The following is a 19,999-nucleotide window of genomic DNA, read 5'->3' on the forward strand; positions in this document are numbered from 1 at the left end:
TCCTCTGCCATCTATTAGAAGAGCCTATAACAGAACTTAGAACTCCAAGTGCAAGAAAGGGCTGAGGACTTGTACCCACAGCTCAGCTGGTCTGCCATGGCTATGAGACTGCCAGGAGGCTTGGGAGAGCAGAGGTGGTGCCCTTGCTGCTGAGGAGACAGAACTTCTGAATGTCTCCCCACCCACACTTTGCTTCCTGTCAAATTGGTGTCAGAGAACACCCCAGTGCAGAAACATGACCTCGTCTCCAAGTCCCCTTCCCACAGGATTTGTCTGGTTCGTAAGTGTCTTCAGAGGCCTCTCTTTTTAAAGCATTGCACATATTTGGAGGTGGCAGGGAGGAAGTACTCAGGAAGAGTAAATAAGAACCATTACAAAACATTTGTCCGTGGTGAACTTACACATAGATTTTTAGGGGGTAGAACTAAGCTTATAGATGAAGATATTCAGAGGACGTAGAGAATAAACTGATTTCCACCCCTTCAAATGGGCCTGGGCGCTGGGCAGTCACTTGGTGAGACTGCCTAGATCTTAAAGAGACCTGAGGATCCTACACACTTATATTGCCTAGAAAGCCCTGTGACAGGGATTGTAGCTGTCCACCCCATAGCCATTTTCCCTTGTTCTTTAGTAACAAAGATCTAGTTTTGTTTTGTTTAAATTTCTTCTCCATTAATTTTTTTATTGAGATATAATTGACATATAACATTGTATTAGTTTCAAATGTACAACATAATGAATTGATATTGAGAATATATGGCAAAATGATCATCACAATAAGTCTAGTCAACATCCGTCACCATACATAGTTACAATTTTTTTTCTCATAATGAGAACTTTTAAGATCTACTCTCTTAGCAACTGTCAAATATGCAATACTCTATTATTAACTGTAGTCACCATGCTGTACATTACATCCCCAGGACTTATTTATTTTACAACTGGAAGTTTGTACCTTTTGACCTCTTTCACCCATTTCACCCACCTTCCACCCTCTACCTCTGGCAACCATCAGTCTGTTCTTTGTATCTATGAGCTTGGCCTTTTTTTTTAAGATTCCACATATAAGTGAGATCATATGGTATTTGCTTTTCTCTTTATGACTTATTTCACTTAGTGTAATGCCTCCAAGGTCCATCCACGTTGTCACAAATGACAATATTTCCTTCTTTTTTATAGCTGAATAATATTCCATTGTACATACACCACATTTTCTTTATCATTCATCCATCAATGGACACTTAGATTGTTTCCATATCTTGGCTATTGTAAATAATGCTGCAATGAACATGGAGGTGCCTATATCTTTTCAAGTTAGTGTTTTTGTTTTCTTTGGATAAATACCCAGAAGTGGAATTGCTGGATCATATGGTAGTTCTACTTTTAATTTTTTGAACAAAGATCTGTTTTACTTGGGCAGAAACATGCCCAAATAAAAGACAACACTTCCCAGACTCTTTACAGCAATGTTTGACTATGTACCTAAGTTCTGAGCAATGAGAAGTTACTTGAAGTAATTTGGGTAAATTTCCTGCATGGTTCCTTTAATAAGGTGATAGCAGGTGGCATATACTTCAAGTTACCCTTACTCCTTGCTCCTTGAGGCTGTCTGGATCATGGATGTGATGGCAACCATGGGTGACCTTGAAGATGGAGGCCTCATGCTCAGAATGGAGGAGCAGAAAGAGTGAAGGAGCCTGGGTTTCTAGTGACAATACCAGCCATGGAGTGCTCTCCTCTGGTCTTTTTCATGAGAGAGAAAAGTAAACGTATATTCACTTAATCCATTATGTGCAATCAAAAAGAACCATTCCAATGCACCTCCCCAGTCCTACCATCCCTTTTAGATATTTCCTTGAGGTTCACTTTAACCAAATTTTACTGCTATAGAACCGGGGCCACAGCCTTTTTTTACCATACCACTCTCTTCCCAGTATACCTCTTTCCAGCCTGGCACTGACCACAGCGTCCTGCCGGGACTCACTCACCGAATTCACAGTGCTTGATCTTGTTGTAGAGCAGGCCCATGGGGATGTTCCAGCCGGCAGTTCTATCTACTGCGGTGTGGCAGGACTTCTTGCCTTCCAGAGAGTTCCAGGTGAGGTCAGCACCCGATGATGACTTAACCACGGCCACAGCAAGATACCCTAAAAGAAAGATGCCAAAAAAGGAAGGATTAACACCTTTGGGCCTTCCAGATGTCTGTCTACAATCAAAGCCTGCCCTCTCCCTATGGAGGCAAAATTATCCTAAATCATTCCTTCTCTCTTTGAAAGGGTCTTCCCAATAACTGACTGAGGCAAAGTATAAGTCACTCTGTCAGGTGGAGATTAATCTAAACTTAAAAAACAAAATAGTAAGAATACATTTATCATCAGAGAAATGGCCAGTGTGTAACCCTTCCCCAAATGCATAAAGCCACTAAACTTATAAACCAGCAACTCACCCTCCACTGTGGAATATCAGAGGAATGGATACTGAAGAGTACATGTAACTCCAACATTTTATACATTAACAATTATTAGGAAAGAGTAGGAAATGACAAATAAACCACAGGGAATATTTTGGCCAGATACTTTGTGATAAGGAGAATACAGGTTTGCATCAAAATAAATATGTGAAATGGAAACTGCCCACATCAAGTCAGCTGCCATCTTTAGCAGCGAATACATGCTAGTCTTTAAAACTGGGAATAGAACATCAACCCATGATTTCAGTTTTCCATGTTATTAATTCAAGAAATGGTTTCCAACAGAAAATAGATAATGTCTTATTGTACATGGAATAAGAATGGGTCTATTTTCAGCTAAAGAGCTTGGCTCCTAGGGTGATGGGGAGAGGCTGGGAGGTTGTAACTGGGAAAAGTGACAAGGACAGACTTGCACACTAATGGCTGCAAGGTCTGAACACAGGGGCTCTGGAGCCCAGTGCTCACCTTGGTAAGATGTCCTGTCTTGCTGCTGCCCCATCTTTCCAGATCCACCCCTAGCCAGAGCCCTGGGTGAGAGCCGGGTTGGCCTGGGTTCCTGAGCTCAGCCCTGGCTGGGTAATTTCATGCTCCTAGAAATCTAGGTGCATGAATCTCACATCTGCTTGTGGGAGTCTTTCTCGTCAGCCCTGCCAGGCACATAGACACAAGGCTCCTTAACTGGACTAACCCTCATCTAAAACTGTGCAAGCCTCATGTAATGCGAGGTAGTCGAGAGTAGTAGGGAGAGTGTGGATTTGCTTACTGGATTTAGGAGCCTAGGAAACTTGTAAGCTCTCTGAGCTGTTGGTCCTCTTATACATGCTTAGAGGATGACAATATCTACCTTATAGGATTAAATGAGAAATCATGTGTGCAAGTCATGGCAAGTAAAATGGAATAACCATCATTATCCATTACTATCCTTCCATGATTCTTTTGCATTCAAAAATTGGTGTCTTCTATTGCCCTATCTACTAGTGATTTGAATTTTAAACTTACCTTACCCTTTCCCCCACAAAATGGGAACTTACTAATTTTTTTTCTTTTTTTGGTGAGGAAGCTTGGCCCTGAGCTAACATCTGTTGCCAATCTTCCTCTTTTTGCTTGACGAAGATTGTCCCTGAGCCAACATCCATGCCAATCTTCCTCTATTACGTATATGGGATGCCACCACAGCATGGCCCGATGAGTGGGATCCGAACCCACGAACCCCAGGCCACCAAAGCAGAGCCCACAAACCTAACCACTATGCCACTGGGCCAGCCCTGGTAACTTACCTTTTTTTTTTTTTTTTGTGAGGAGATCAGCCCTGTGCTAACATCTGCCAATCCTCCTCTTTTTTTGCGGAGGAAGACTGGCCTTGGGCTAACATCCATGCCCATCTTCCTCCACTTTATATGGGACGCCGCCACAGCATGGCTTGCCAAGCAGTGCGTCAGTGCGCACCCGGGATCCGAACCGGCGAACCCTGGGCCACCACAGCGGAGCGCGCGCACTTAACCGCTTGCACCACCGGGCCGGCCCCGGTAACTTACCTTTTAACTCATGAGGTTTCCAATCCCAACTCACCTGGCTCCGGTGTCTCCTCACATTTGGAGCCATGATCAGTTTCTAGAGAAGAGAAAATGAAGAAGTCATTAAACACACATTTATAGATTGGAAATCATGCCTTTCCTATGTTGTGTAGCTCAGAATAAAAAGAGCCAGGAAAACTATCTACATATCACCAATTCCCAAAAAGTCCAGGCTCTCTGGATTATGCAAGTTCACTTTAGCTCACTGGCCTGTGGAATTTAGCGAAAAATTGGGAATGTCGGGTGTCCTGCCCTGTCTGTCCTGTGGCCACAGTGATCCCTGCCAACTATACTTGAATCCTTGCACCATGGCAATAGGAGAAGTGTGAGTTTTGGAAACAAGAAGACCTGCCAGGAATCCCAGCTGTCCTATGCAGCGCAGTCACTTTTAGCTGGGACTTCCCAGTGCAAAGCCTCCAATTCTCCTGGTGGAAGGTGTGATAGAAGATCCAAACCTTCAAGATAACTGTGTGCATTAGGGATGGGGGAGCTCAGAGCCTAGGAAGTAGGAGGTACTCAGTAAGCTAGGGTTTTATGGCCCATGTGATATGAATCAGGCTGTGCTTTTCCCATCTCCTCTCTCCATGGCCCAGAGGAAACAAAATACTGAGAGGTGCCCCCTCCACCTACCATAGTTCTCTGCCAGGACAGGCACCAGACCACACTTGCCCGCTATGTAGATGAAGCCTCCATCCAAGCTCATGGCATCAGCTTCTCCTTTCTGCAAAGACACAGCACATCAAGCAGATGAAGAGAGCCATCTCCTGTCCCACCTGCCCTTCCAGCAGTTTCTTTGAAGCAGCCTTCCCAGCACAGGTGATGAAGGCCCCAGGAGATAGCAGATGCTAGTTGTGGACCTCTGAAGGATCAGTCAGGCATAGAAAACAAAATGTACTCTCATTTTCACCCAAACCATGATGAACTGATGATCAACTCTGGGTGCCCTGCTTAGTTTAGTCAGGAATAAAGACCCACATTCAGTCCTCATGTCCTCTCATAGGACACACTGACCCAGAGACACTCCCACAACACCTTTCTGACACCAAGAATTCTCATTTGTAAGACAGATGAGTGGAGTCAGGGACTCAAGGCTTTGTCTGGAATAGAGCACCTCCTGATGGGGGCTCCAGCCCCGAGTCTGGGCCACACTGGCTGAGTGCTAATTCAGTGCTTGGTGCAGATGAGGTGTTTAGTGAATGAGTAAAATACACTCAAATGACCTTATTCTCAGATTTAATAAGCCCTGGATTACAGAAATGCTTAAATTCAAAAAGATTGCCAAGTTTTCCATTGGGCCTGGCAATTTTCCAGGATTACACCCTAAAGGAATAATCAGATATGTGGGACACTATAAATGTAGAAGTGGGCAAAAACATGCAAGTATGATTCATAATAGCAAAAAGATAGAAACAGACTAAATGATGTTATGGATAATATCGATAAAAGGCTAAATAAATTGCATCACATCCACAACTATGAAATGGGTTACAACATTAAAAGATCATGTTTTCTAAAAATGATTTGTGACATGGGAAAAGCTCACTAGATATCAGGTGAAAAAAGGGTAGTAAATTGTGCATATGCTATGATCCCAATTAACAGGATTTTCTCTGCGTTAGACGATTACAAGTACATCTTATTTTCTTCTTTACGTCGTTCAGGATTTTCAAAATTCAAAAAGCAAACATGGAATGCTCTTGTGATCAACAAAGCTAAACTTCCTCCTGCTCGCACAACCCACAGGGCCCTATCACACTCCTCACGGCACACTGTGGGTCTCGGGCACGCCCACCCCGCAGTCCCGCCTCCCCTAAGCAGACACTGCTCAGATTGCCCTCCACGATGTGGTAACATGAGGAGGAAACGGAGCCCTGAGGAGCCCTTTCGGATCCACCCACTCAAAAGTACTGAAACTCTTATGGGGCTGGGCTCCCACAGTGAGGGCAAGCCGCCTGGGAACCCTGGTTTTCGCATCATTCCCAGGAACGCTCATTCAGCCCTCAGGACAGGCAGGCGGCAGTGGCAGGGACGCTGCCCTACGGAGGCAGAAGTGACGTACCACGATCTTCGCAATGCAGTCTTCGGTGTTCTCTGCTGATTCACACTCTATGTTCCCCTCACTGTTTACACTCCACTCATCGCACTTGCCCCTCTCATGGTGGCCTATTGCACACCACTTCACCTTCTTGCATTCATCCTTTGGGATGGCTGGGCCTAGGGCATAAGAAAAAGAACCAGAGATAAGAAGAGGTCCTGGAAGTTGCCTGCCGGTTATGAATGTTACTGTCTTCAGGCAAATGCTGGAATTTGTCAGCAACACACCCACAGGTCTCATTCAAGGAATTAATCTCTTAGAAAGCAAAGATAATAACAATCTCTTGCTTGACTTTTTATCATTTAGATTTAGCTTAAAATTATTTCTTCTGAGAAGCCAACCCTCCTTCCCAACCCCTGGGCACTCCATCACTTCAGGTTAGTTTTTTCCTCTTCTTTTTGAAATAGCACTTAAGCACCTGAGCTGTTGTTCTTTATTTGTTCATTGTTTATTGTCTGTTCCCTGCAGGAGAACATAAGCCTGGCCAGTGCAAGGGCCACACCTGTCTTGTTCTCCATGGCACCCTCATTATTCAGGGCAGTGCCTGGCTCATGGTCAGCGCAATAATGTCTGCTGAATAAATGGACACTGCTCAACTTACAGACTCAGCTCGAGAGTCACTTCCCCAGGGAAGCCTTCCCTCAACTCCAGGACCTGTTTTCCTTTGTTTACATGGTTTCCTAGGACCATGATATTTTGTTCTGTTTTTTTTTCCTTCTTCTGAGTACATCTCTCATTTTTAATTGATCTTTCAATCGAGTGACTATTCATTGGACACTTATCTTCTCCACTGGTGAGAAAGTTCCATGACAGCAGAATCTAATATATGTGTGTATGCCCAGCACCTAGCACAGTTTATAGCTAGATGGTCAATAAATGTCTGCTGAATGAATGAATGATCAGATACACCCCCAATGAAATTCATGAGCAGGACTGACCTGTGTAGAGCTCTAGCTTCACTATGGCACATGTTGCCCACAGTACTGGCTGCAGATGTACAAGTTTGTAGTAGTTTCATTCTATTTGACTTACTTTGTGCCAGGCTAATTGGCTTCACAAAGTGGGCAGGGCAGCCCTGATTTATGCAAGAGAAATAATGCTGATATCAATCCAAGTCATTTTTTTTTTTTTTAATTTTTATTTATTTATTTTTTTCCCCCAAAGCCCCAGTAGATAGTTGTATGTCATAGTTGCACATCCTTCTAGTTGCTGTATGTGGGACTTGGCCTCAGCATGGCGGGAGAAGCGCTGGGTCTGTGCACGCCCGGGATCCGAACCCGGGCCGCCAGCATCAGAGCGCACGCACTTAACCGCTAAGCCACGGGGCCGGCCCACAATCCAAGTCATTTTAAGCATGAATTTCCTTTGATGCCCTTTGGTGATGTCCAGGCCCATCTCATGATGACTAACGCCATTTATCATCCCTCTAATACTGGGTGGCAGAGGCAGGGCAGATAAAGGAACGTCAGGGCAGGTGTTCAGTACCTGGAAAGAGTCTATTGCTGGTCCCCACCCTCACCAGGTTTCCAAGTTCCTAGGGTCACATGATCCTTCTTGAGTACTTACGTATCTCTTCCCTTAGATTCCGAATAGCAGTGACATACTCATATCCCAGGTACAGCCAGGTGTCCATCTTAGGGGGAATCTTTAAAAACCCGTGAGCAGAGTCCTTAAACAGCAGGTCCTTCCCATGAGGGGAACTGAAAAGCTGGAAGTCTCCAGATGTTTCTTTGCCGAAATGTTCCTGTTTATAGTAAAACACAATAGTGAATGGCTACAGCGACAAAGGAGTCTGCAAAATGGAATGAAGAAAAACAATATCCCCCAAAAACTAAATTAACACCATGGAATTTTCAAATGCTAGGAGAGAGGGCAGTCAGGCCTGCTCTTTCCAGCCAGCACCTTCTCCACTCACAGCCCTCTTGGAGCCACACCGCACTCTATTTCCCTGAACGTGTTTCTGTGCCTGTCTCCCTGGCTGGGTTGACAGCTCACTGAGAGCAAGAAATGCATCTCCTTCAGAGGTTGACACTGAGTGATTACCACTTAAACTCTTGATGAACAGATGAGAGGGCTGGACAAGAGAAAGTTGGCTCAGTTCTGGCATCCCGCTGCTCTAGGGAAGTAAAGCCGGCTATGCGTGCAGCTCCCTAGCAGTCAGGCTGAGGGACATCAGGAGAGACATCATTTCCTTCTGGGGAGGTCATGGAAGGCCTCATGGGGGAGGGGGTGTTTGCCCTTGGCCTAGAAAGCCTGGTTTATATGGAAAGAAATGGAATAGAACAATAAGGAGCATCTTCATGTCACTAGTCCAGAATGTAAGGGTCTGGCAGATGATAATGCAGGACTAGGATCGTTGCGACTCTGAAGGAATCCCTGCTGGGCACTTTTAGACAAGAGGATGATGTGTGGCTTGGTTCCCACTGTCTCCTGAAAACAGAAGGACTTCTACAGTAGCAAGAAGAGAATAAAGGAAAATGTCCCAAATCCAAGCAGGAAGGAGGACAGTGGACTTGGTACCTGGGCCTGGTTGAGAAGCTCCCAGATCAAGTCCTCCTTGCCATCCACGCTTCGGGCCACAACGGCATGGGAAGGGATGCCGGCCAGGTAGCAGTCCTTGTATTCATCCACCGACTTCCGGGTGTTGTCCCTGCAGAGCAGCTGATACTGGTCCCTGTCAGCCTTTTGTGGCAGGTTCTCTGGGGGAGGAAAGCCCACATGAGCTGACTGCAGGCAGAACCATGAGGTGTGGTGCCCCCTCCCCTTCCCTTGCAATCCCATTGTATCATAAAATGTGTGAGCTGAGAGGCCTGGAGCAATCATTGAGAACATAAGGAAACTGACTTGCTCAAGATCACAGAGCCAGTTACAGGCAGAGAAACTTCTGATGCCCAGTGCAGGGGTGACTGCCCCACACCCCACAGTAGGTCTCATCTCAGCAGGCAGACTTCAGGCCAGGGTTGGCCAGACTTGCCCCCAATCCTCTGCTGTGGCAACACTGACCAGGAGGAAGGGTCCCTGTGTCCAGGAGGTTGAATGATGGAAAGAGGCCCAGGAGTCCAGATGGGGACCCCACAGGCTCACAGCTCTGCACAGGTAAAAACCCAAGCAATGATAAAGGAGGAACACACTATGCTCATGTCTGACTACTGAGCATGAAAAGGGGGGCAGGAAAAAAAGAAGGCCCATTGCTTGGAGGGGATCTGCAAATTCTTCCATCACTCACCAAATACCGTCGAGTGCTTGACAAAGGCCACCTCCCCAGCATCTTCCATCAGACACCTGTGGGAAAGAAACACATTAGGAGGGTTCTTGCAGGGCAGGCCCTTCTCCTCAGGCTTGAGGGTCTGATCACACACCCCGTCCAGCCTTCGGACCCACAGCTGAGGAAGCACCGTGGGGTGCTGATATCCAGGGCACCACCAAGATGAGGGGGATGAGCCCACAGGAGCTGGAGGTCCCTCACCATGTGCCTCAAAGCAGCAAAAAAGCACTGAAGACATTTTAATACAGAAAAGAGTTTTCAAACTTCTGAAACGGAGAATAAAGGAATAGTGTCTCCTGAGGGAGGAAAGGTGCCCTTGGCTGGCTGTGAAACTTGAGGATATAACAAAGGGAAAAGAGGGAGCAAGAAATCAGCTGCATGAGCTGTCTGCAAGGGGCAGTGAGGGGAGGTAAGAGAGAGGCCAGTGCATGGTTATGACACTGCTGCAATAGAAAGCTGAGGGTCAGTCACTAAAGAATGGCCCAGACACTAGGGACATTCCTGTCCCCTCAGGCTCTGCCTACTCCACTGAGAGGACACACTGGCCAGGTTGGAGGGCTGTGGGGAGACAGAAAGTGTTCCCAGGGAGGGGCTTCCTTGTCAATGTCACATGAAGGGAGCATGCGCTGGCCTGTCCTGGGAAATCCCACCCATATCACTGAGTCACTGTGAGGGGATTAGGCTTCCTGGATGCCCTTGTTGCAGGCTGGGCTCTGCTGTGGGCCAGGGAGGGTCTCCCAACCTGAGGACATTGGATATTTGGCCACCATGGGGCAGCAGTTGGTCTCACTTACTTGAACGCGCCCGAGTATCCAAAGTATGGTTCGTGGTTGGAGCAGGCACATTTGTCCGTCCCTTTACCCGCACACAGTTGACACAGGTTGGGGAAGGCTGTCCGATCCGCACAGGGGACGCAGCTGCCCGCGAAGAAATTGGCCACCGCTGCTCAACACAGAGACATGGAGCACAGGGTATGAGCAGACTGGCCAGAGGAAATTACAGCTCCAGCTCAGGTTCATTCGGGAACAGAGAGTGACCAAAACAAAACCAGCACACCCAGTCCCAGATTGCCCCTCTGAGTGTCCACTCTTCAAGATCAAGGGTTTCCGAAAAGGGAGAGTTAACCCTTGTCTTCCCACCTTCCTCCGTGAGAACAAGGCCTGTGCCTGCCACCAACCAAGACCTGTCTCAGGTTGCTGTCAGCCCCCTTCCCTGCCTGTCAGACTGGAACAGCTCAAAGAGAGGTCTCTGAGAGCCATGCTCAGGAGATGGGAGACCCACATGGAGAGGTGCAGGCCAAGCTCATGGCCAGCAGATGTACACTAGAGAAGCCTCCAAGAGAATGAGACACACTTGATCACAGACAGGAAAGCACCCCAGGGAAGTGGACAGTAGGGCCCAGCAGCCTTAGCCCTGACTGAAGCCCTCTGTTGAGCCTCGTGCCCTTCCCTGCACTGCTCAGGACAGCCTCTGGTGGGGTGTTGGAAGCTCAGAGATGAAAAGATTCAGTTGACACTCCCCAAGGCTGCTGGTGCAGCAGAGCTACCCGTTTAAAGCTGGTTTACCTCCCCACTCCACCCCCAAAGTCATCATACATGACCCCCTGATTGTGTCTGAGTGACCCCAGTGAGGCCTGTGAGGGCATCTGAAGAAGAGATCCCTGCCTGAGGGCACTCACCCTCCTGCCTGCTTACCTTTCGGAACAGAGTCACGTGGCTCAGGCAACTGCCAATAAAGTAAGCCAATGGGGATGTTCCACCCAGCAGACCTGCCAAGGCCCGTGTGGCAGGACTTCTTGCCTTGGAGCTGGTTCAGCTGGAAGTTACTCGTCTTCTTCACCACAGCCACAGCATAATAGCGGGTTTGTTTATCTGCAGAAAGACCCTCAATCTGGGCTTCAGGGAAACATTGCTCATCACTGCTGGGCGCCTGAGTAGGGAAGGGTAACTCACAGGCCACACTTATGTTGGGTTGGGTCGTAAAGAGGGAGGACCTGAAAAACCTTCCTAGGCTTGCAGGGGAAAGAAAGGACCAGAGAGTAACATTTACAATAAGCCTCCAGGCAAACTCAGGGGCAAGAAAGCCACATGCACATGTGCCCCAAATGTTCTTGCCTATTCTGGCCTTGCAGAGTGTCTGCCTCCATCTCCCAACCCAAGCCCACCAGGAAACTAGGGTTGTGGCATAGAGGCCACATTCCTGACTCTCTCTCAGTATTTCCTGTGCCCTGACACAGGCCCAGGGACAGTCAAGTTGCTCTCAGAAGAGACACAGGGCTGTCGGGGCTCTGAATGTGTGCTTCCGTGTGGTCTCTCCCCCTGTGTGTGGCATCTACCTTTTGGAGGACTCCTCTGTACAGCTCTAAAGCCCAATGGTTCAGGTCAGGGTGCACACCATCTGCACTGTTTCTCCAGGGAGCACATTTCCTGGCTTAGGAGGTCAGTGTCAGGAGCACCAGTCCTCAACTAGCCCCAATACCCAGAGACCTTGAGTTGCACCTGTGGGGAATAACAGGGCCCCTCGTTCCGCACTCTCTCCCTAATGGGGAATGCTCCTCAGTATCTAATCTCCATTACCTGCCTGAACAAGACAAGACTCAGTGTCTACCAAAAGAGAACAAGGGCCACAAACTCCCTTCTGAATCCCCAGGGAGAACTTACCACCGTCTTCTGACTTATGGTACTCTGCCACTACAGGCTTCAGGTTATAAGGGGCCAGGCCTGCCTCAAACACCAAACCTGCATCCAATGTCACAGCATCCGCTTCATTATCCTGAAAGGGAACAGATCAGACCCCGATGAAGCCCTCACTTCCGAGGAAGGCCCACCTAAACCAGGGCAGGTGGGGGTGACTGGTGGAACTTTTTGGATCTGTGGCCAGAAGAACCCTCAACTTGGCCAAACCGTGCACCACACCATGGGCTTCAATTGACTCCACCTCTCTGGTGAGGGAATTTGGCCACCATATTCTTATTCCTCTCACACAGAGGAAGGAATGGATTATTTTTCTCTTTTCCCAGTGAGGAATCTGGCTCTTGGCCCAGAAACCTATGTGTGATCTTTCAAGATCGACCTGAATTACAGAAGCTTTACCTGGCAGGCCTCATGGGGGAAAGCTGCCCTCCCCACAACAGATGGGGTGCACAGCCTGTGCACTACAGGCTCTGAAGGGGGTTGTAGGCAAGGATTCAGGGCTGCCTGCCTGGCCGTGCTCTTACACGTATTTACATTGTGAGCCCAATTGCTTTCATTTGGTGACCTCTTTATCTTGGGCCTTCTGCTGAGGTCTTCCTAAGGCGCTCTGTGAAGCCCTCCTTATGGGGGAAGGGAGCCTTGAAGACACTTGTCTCCACTCTGATTCAGTACTCAGTTCTTTTCCTTCCTGTCCTGGGTCCCGACAACTGCAAGAGTCTTTTGATCAAGGATTTGATACTTTCTCTGGGTTTAACTTCTTGTTTATACTATGAACTAAGGGTTGAATGGTGATTATTACTTCTATTATGGCTCACTGTTCATTTAATGGACTATTCAGACACATCACAGGTCACCACTGTCCAACTCAGCTCCATTTTACAGATTTAAAAACAGAGGCACAGAAAGTTTGTCACTTCCCCAGGCCACATAGCTGGTAAGTCATGGAGCTGGGATTTGAATCTAGGTAGTCTGGGTTTATTTCTTCCATTACACTGTTACTTGCTGCTTTTTTTTTTTTTTAAATTTCTGCTTCTACTAACTCTCATCTTTAAACCAATAGTTCCTTGAAATATTATAGGTGGCTTCCCACTAGGTCTAGAATTTATTTTCTCTTAAAGTGAGAAGCACTGTCTCTTGTATAGACACTTAATAACATTTTTATTGCATTTTTTCTTGCTTCAAATATCTTTAATTGAAATGATTTTTTTCTAGAAGCCCTTGCCAGTACTCTATGAATAGTTCTTATTGATTAAATTACAAAGCAGGAAATATAGCTCCATAATCTGTGTCATGTTACAGATAAGTAATAAGACAATAGTATTTCCTGATGTACACCTGAAATTTATAAAATGTTATAAACCAATGTTACCTCAATAAAAAAATAAATTTAAAAAAAGAAGAAAAAAAAGACAATAGTATTTCTAAATGAAATAAAATATTAATGAAAGCCAAAGTATATGTTTGTCTAGCTGAAACTTTTCTTTTAAATGTTGGGGTTGTTTTTGTTGTTGTTTTATTGTAACAAAATACATAAGATAAAATTTACCATTTAACCATTTTTAAGTGTACATTTTAGTGCCATTAAATACATTCACATTGGTGAAGGACCTTTCTGTTCCACAACTACACACTAGATATGAAACAATCTTTGTGGCTTTCTTGGTATCACAAAAGGTGGGTGTAACCTCCAGAGACTCTCCCCACGCACCCCACACACCACAGAACAGAAATAAATAAGCAAATGAACAAGAGCTTTTCTCAGAGCAGTGAGGTGGGGGCTTTCTTGGCCAAGACACCAGGATCCTGGACAGGAATCACTGGAGTCTCAGGGGTTCAGGAACCAAGGAGCCAAGGCCTAACTCATGGGGCCCACTAGAGCAGCAGGGATTCTGAGAGAAACCTGAACCAGCAGGAGAAGAAAATCAAGCATCACCTCCCAGGTGCAGATAACCAAACTCAGCAGAAGGTGAGCCACAATGTGTGGGCATCAACAAGAGAAACAGACATGGGCCCTCAAGCGCTGTGGAGGTTGGAACTGTCAGATGCAATGGAGAAGAGCTACCTATGAGGTATTTAGTTCTATGTGCAAAGTGAAGGCTACAATCACACAGATAAGCATAGAAAAGGAAATTGTCAGGAATAAAAAGAAAAATTGTTTAAACATGCTTCTAGAAACAAAAAATATAACTGTTGAAATAAAAAAAACGAATGAATGGGCAATAAATTATTAGACTTGTTTAAAGTGAGAATTAGTGAACTGGAAGCTATATCTGAAGAATTTATCCTGGATGCTGCCAAAAAGATGTGCGGATGATGGAAATGATGAAAGAAGGATTAAAAGATATGGAGGCTAGTTTAAAGAGGGCCTAACGTGTGTCTTCTTGGAATTCTAGAATTAAAAAACAAAAATGGAGAGACTGAAGAAAAGGCAGTATTTCAAGAGATAATGGCTGCAAATTTTCCAGAACTGATGAAAAACATGCTTCCACAGATCCAATATACCCTAAGCAGGATAAGTACCAAGATTTCCACAACTGCAAATGTTATAATGAATCTGTGGAACATCATAGATCAAGGAAATGAAATCTCAAAATTGTCCAGAGAGAAGATGATTGAAGGAACGACAAGATAACACCAGACTTCTCAAGACTACAATGGAAGTCAGGAGACAGTGGAACAATATCTTAAAACAGTGCAAAAATGTCATACTGATATTATACATTCAGCAAAATTACCATTCAAGAATAAGGAGGAGATTAAAGCAGTTTCAGAGAAAACAAACAAGAAAGCAACTGAGAGAGTTTAACAGCAAGAGACTGACTCTAAAGGATCACAAAAAGGACATATTTCAAGAAGGAAACATCTCTCAGAAGAATGGTCTGAAATATGAGAAGGAATGGTGAACAGATTAAAGGGCAAAAATGTAGGTAAATCCAAATATTCTCTCTCTCTCCCTCTTTCTGAATTTCTGGGTGTGTGTACACAGTCATACATACATACACACAGACGTGCACATACAAACGCATGCACACACATATATTTATATATAGTGTCTACAAATACATGAAGTATTTATATTGTGGGGTTAAAAAATATAGACATAAAATATTAAATAGTAATATCTAAATAGGGAAGAGGGAAGTCTGAGCCACTGTATTCCAGAGTCTTTTTATTGTTTGGGAAGCAGGGTCAGGATTATTTTACTGTAGCACTTTAGTAAGCTAAAAGTATGTAGTAAAAATTTAAGGGAAATCATTAAAGTATAAAGTGTTTAAATTCACTACTAGTAGGGGGAAAAAGTGAAACAAAGGGAAAACAGTGCAAATGGACACACACGTACAAATTCAATTTTTAAAAATCAGAAAAGGAAAATTCAGAAATTAGAGAGAAAGCAGGACTAAGAGAAATCAAAAAGTAATATGGCAGAAATAAGTCCAAATTTATCAATAACAACAATAATTATTAATGCTCTAAATTTACCACAGAAAATAAAAGAGATTGTCAGATTTCATTAATAAATAAAATCCAGCAATATACAGTTTTCAAAAGACACACCTGAAGCATAAACACATAGAAAGTTGAAAATAAAGGAATGGGAAAAGATATAGGAGGAGAAGACTAACCAAAAGAAAGCTAACGTAGTATGTTAATATCAGAAAAATAGAGTTTAGTCAAAAAGCACCGCCAGAGATGGAGATTATTTCATAAGGATAAGATACCAAATTCACCAAGAATGACATGGTTATTCTCTCATACACTGCTGGTCGGAGTGGAAAATGAAATAACCACATTGGATTTGCTTAAAAGTCACATACAACGGTCTCAAAAGTCAAATGCTCACATATCCCATGGCACAGAAAGTCTGCTCCTACATATATATTTGGGAGAAACTATTAATATTGTGTCTCAGGAGATTTGTATAAGAATATTCCTCAAGCCCTGACTAGAATAACAAAAAATTGGAAACAATCCAAATGCCTAATGACCAGAGAAGAAAAAATAAATTGTGGTATACTAACATAATGGACTATTGTAGAAAATGTGACTACTGTGAAAATGAAGGAACAATAGCTATCTTCAACAGCATGGGTGAGTCTTAGCATAACACTGAGAAAGAAAAAGCAAGTATGAGAAGACAACATATAGTAATGTCATGTTTATAAAATTTTTTAAGAAGCAAAACTGTGCAATCATTCATACATACCTATAAGTCTTAAAACTAAAATAAAAGGCAAGAAAGTTTTAGGATTCTGTTTGCTCAGAGTGGGGGAACACATAGGTAGTTGTAAATAGAGCCAGTGGGTTACAGTCCCTCAAGTGGTGCCATTCCCACAGAATCCAATGCTGCAGTGCAGTAGGCCTGGAAGTAAGCTGTTGGCAGTGATGCAGCTTTGAGATCCTGTGGTGGGTTCATGGATAGTATTATTTCATATTATTAACATATTCAAAAATAAAGAGGGGCATGCATGGACCAAAGCTGAATGTATGTCCTAATTCAAGAGTTGTTACTAAGCCGTGAGAGTAACTGAGGTCCACTTAAAACACACACACACACACACACACACACACACACACACACACACACACACACACACTACAGACCAGCTGTTTATACCAAATCACTGATTCCTTGAGTTAATCATGTTCCCTCTGGCTGAGTCTACCTCTTCCACCTCATCGCTCCTTGCAGTCTCCTACTTGCTCTGCTCCTGTCACCCTGGCTTCCCTACAGCCACTCAGAAAAGCCCAGCTCTCCGCTGTTCAGGCCCTTTGCACGTGCCATTATTCACTGCCTGGTGTATTCTACCCATGGCTCTTGCCAGGCTTACCCATGCTCATCCCTGGGGTCTCAGCTTCATTGCTTCCTTCTGAGGGAGACTGTCACACCCAGACCAAAGCAACTTTCCTCTGAAAGTCTGTCAGAGCATTCTACTCTTTGCCTTCATTGTACATCACACAATTTGAAACTACATTTTTACTTGTTTGCTTGTTTTTCTTCTCTCCTTACTAGACTGTAAGCTCCTCAAGAGTAAGGACCATGTGTGTTTAAATTCACCACTGCAGCCCCATTGCACAGCACAGGGTCTCACACATGTTCAGATGTGCAGGAACAATGTTGAAGGAGTGAAGAGTATTTTGGAAAACCTACAAAACAGAGGGATCAGCCATCCCCTGCAATCATGGTCCCATATTCCTCTTCCCTGGGAGCATCATTCGTCTACTTCCCATGATGTATCAAGAACTTCCAAACCCATGTTACATGATAATTCTGATAGCAAACATTCTTGTTTTTTCCCCTGAGTTCAGAGAACTTAGTACCCCAAAATAGTTCCCTTCCAGAGCATGTTGGATTTTGCTTTAAGACTTGTTAAAATGACCACAGCAATTTCCATTTCTGAAGTGGTTTTATTAGCATTGAGGGCTGACTGCCCCACCCATCAGCCTCCTACCTGTGAGTAAATTGTTCCAAAACATCAGAAGAGAGAAAGTATGGGTTTTCTTCCACTCTCCCTTAGGCAGCAGTGACTTACCGCAATGGCCTTGATGCACTCAATGTAAGAGTTTCTCCTCACACAGACGACAGAAGGACCAGCAGGAAGGACACTTTTCATACTGTCGCGGAAACTGCTGCACTTACTGCCCTCGTGATTTGAGACGGTGCACCATCTCACAGTTTGGTCAGCCAGACACAGCCCTATGGGAAAGAGGCCAGAGGTCCCTGTGCCAGTGGGAGAGACAGCAGCACCCTCTGAAGAGTCTTGAAGGCTACGTCCCCTCTGTCCTGTTTTCCTCCCACTCCTGTCCGTGAACACCACAAGGCACAGGTTCCACTGCATTCTGAGGCTGGGGACAAGAGAAGGGAACCCTAATGGTCTCCTAGTTTTCTGCTGACCACCCTGTGCTGGCCAGAGGGATGCCAGGTGGACCACCAGCTCTCAAATGGAGACCACAATCTGCTCCTTTGTGTTTTCTGTGCTTCCTTCACTCATCATCATGGGACTGCCATACGACATAAGCCTTATCAGTGTGACAGGGCATTTTCTGCCACTTCACGGCATTGGCTCAACCCCACAACTCTGGGAAGCCAGCAGAGTATGAATGACCATTTTGAAGAAATGAGGGAACTGTGCTCAGAGAGTGTTGCTTTACCCAAGGTCACCCAGCCTGTAGGTGGCCAAGACAGGCCTAAAAGCCAGGTCTCCAGACTTTGGTCTCTGCCCAGGGAAAAAAAGAAGACAACAGTCTCAGTTATTTTCCCTCTGCTTGGCCGGTAGATAGGGAAAATAGATTGAGGAGATAATGAATTTGCTTGCAACACTCATCTGTCATCCTATGTTCCAGGAATAGCTAGAAACTACATATTCAATGGTTCTCTCTGTTTTCGCTGACCCCTTCCTCAATTGTTCCCAGTCTTCTTGGCTTTAGAAGAAAGCTAAAGCCAGTCATGTCTGTAGCTATCAAAACCTGTATGGTTGCAGACATGTTGTCCCCATGATGTGAGCATTGGCACTGTCCCCAAAGCCCTCTGTCATCTCCACCCTCTGAAGATCAACAGCACAGGGCTGACTGAGGAAAGCTGATGAATATCCAAAGCACAAAGCAGGAGAACAGAGGGCAACAGTTCTCCAGGATGCATAAGGAGGGGCCCAGGGAACTTACTGCCCCAACCACCCTTTGTCCCACCTCTTCCCATGGAAAATCACAGGAGGCATGAAAAGACAGTGACAGACCCCTCCCCCAAACCGCTCCTCCAGACCCTCCCCAGACCATTCCTCCTGAGGTCCCATGGGCAGGAATTTGTCCTCGGGCAGGAATTTGTCCTCAGCCACACACAGCCCTAGGAGGTGCTCTGTGGTGGAGGGGGACTCAGGCAAGTAATGTGGGGCCGGCTGTTTTTTTTTTTTTTGTGAGGAAGATCAGCCCTGAGCTAACATCTGCCAATCCTCCTCGTTTTTTTGCTGAGGAAGATTGGCCCTGGGCTAACATCCATGCCCATCTTCCTCTACTTGATATGGGACACCGCCACAGCATGGCTCGACACGTGGTGCGTCAGTTTGCACCCGGGATTCAAACCGGCGAACCCCGGGCCGAGCAGCAGAGTGCAGGCACTTAACCGCTGGCACCACTAGGCCGGCCCCTGGGGCCGACTCTTAAGGGTAAACTTTTTCAGAAGAGACAAATAACTAAACATGGAAGTCTCCAAAGGTGTGACAAATGCACCATGAGTGGCAGGCAAACGTTAGAGGAAAAGGGGGGCCCAGCAATCTCAGGAGGTGATGCGAGTGGGAGAGGCCATGCAGCGGCAGGCCCCACAGCAGGCATGCGTGCAGCAAACCCCACTGGTGCCTGGATCCACCGTTTCATTTACCCTCACCTGACCCTCCCAGGCCCGGGCTGTACCACCCTTCTCATTGGCGAGGACCCAAGAAGTCTGGCTTCCAATCCCACGCCCGAACCCCTGGAGGCCCTGCCTCATTAGCAGGACATCATCAGCGCCAAGGGCACCCATGGGACATCAGACTGCCAAGGAGAGGGCGGAGTCAGATCCCGGGATGCCTTGAATGCTACGCTAAGCAGTTTGGACTTGCCTAGGAGGCCACAGCGAAGGGATTTGATAAACCATGATGAAAGTTCTCTATTTTATTGTATTCCACTACTACAAGATTTACCGGAGAAGGAGGAGGAGGCCAGGAGAGCATGAAAAGGCGGCAGAGGCACAAGCCGGCCCAGCAGGTGCGCGCAGGCGCAGAGCTGCCCCTGAGGCGGTACTGAAGCAGCTGCGGGACTGCGGGAGGAGCGAAGGAAAGGCGCCCCCGCTTCCAGCCCGAGTGCGCAGCCCAGAGGGCGGTGTGGCGGGGTCAGGGGTGCAAGGGGCGCCCGGGCCGGCGACTCTGCAGGCCT

The 19,999-nt window shown here is 46.0% G+C and overlaps 1 protein-coding gene across 1 annotated transcript in view; it reads right to left on the reverse strand.

Annotated features, from left to right (window-relative positions):
• Positions 1–19,999, reverse strand: part of TF (transferrin) — a 29,329-nt gene that overhangs the window by 9,243 nt on the left and 87 nt on the right. The window contains exons 2-12 of the mRNA XM_087430556.1: positions 17,629–17,792; positions 12,065–12,176; positions 11,099–11,275; positions 10,199–10,346; positions 9,366–9,421; positions 8,660–8,838; positions 7,706–7,883; positions 6,104–6,258; positions 4,675–4,765; positions 4,040–4,081; positions 1,989–2,147 (exon numbers count right to left, since the gene is read on the reverse strand). Coding sequence (XP_087286682.1) covers positions 1,989–2,147; positions 4,040–4,081; positions 4,675–4,765; positions 6,104–6,258; positions 7,706–7,883; positions 8,660–8,838; positions 9,366–9,421; positions 10,199–10,346; positions 11,099–11,275; positions 12,065–12,176; positions 17,629–17,792 — 1,461 coding nt within the window. The remainder of the gene's footprint in view (positions 1–1,988; positions 2,148–4,039; positions 4,082–4,674; positions 4,766–6,103; positions 6,259–7,705; positions 7,884–8,659; positions 8,839–9,365; positions 9,422–10,198; positions 10,347–11,098; positions 11,276–12,064; positions 12,177–17,628; positions 17,793–19,999) is intronic.

The sequence above is a fragment of the Ceratotherium simum genome, chromosome 5, assembly GCF_057802395.1.
Source record: "Ceratotherium simum simum isolate JZ-2026a chromosome 5, ASM5780239v1, whole genome shotgun sequence".
NCBI classification, from domain to species: Eukaryota; Metazoa; Chordata; class Mammalia; order Perissodactyla; family Rhinocerotidae; genus Ceratotherium; species Ceratotherium simum.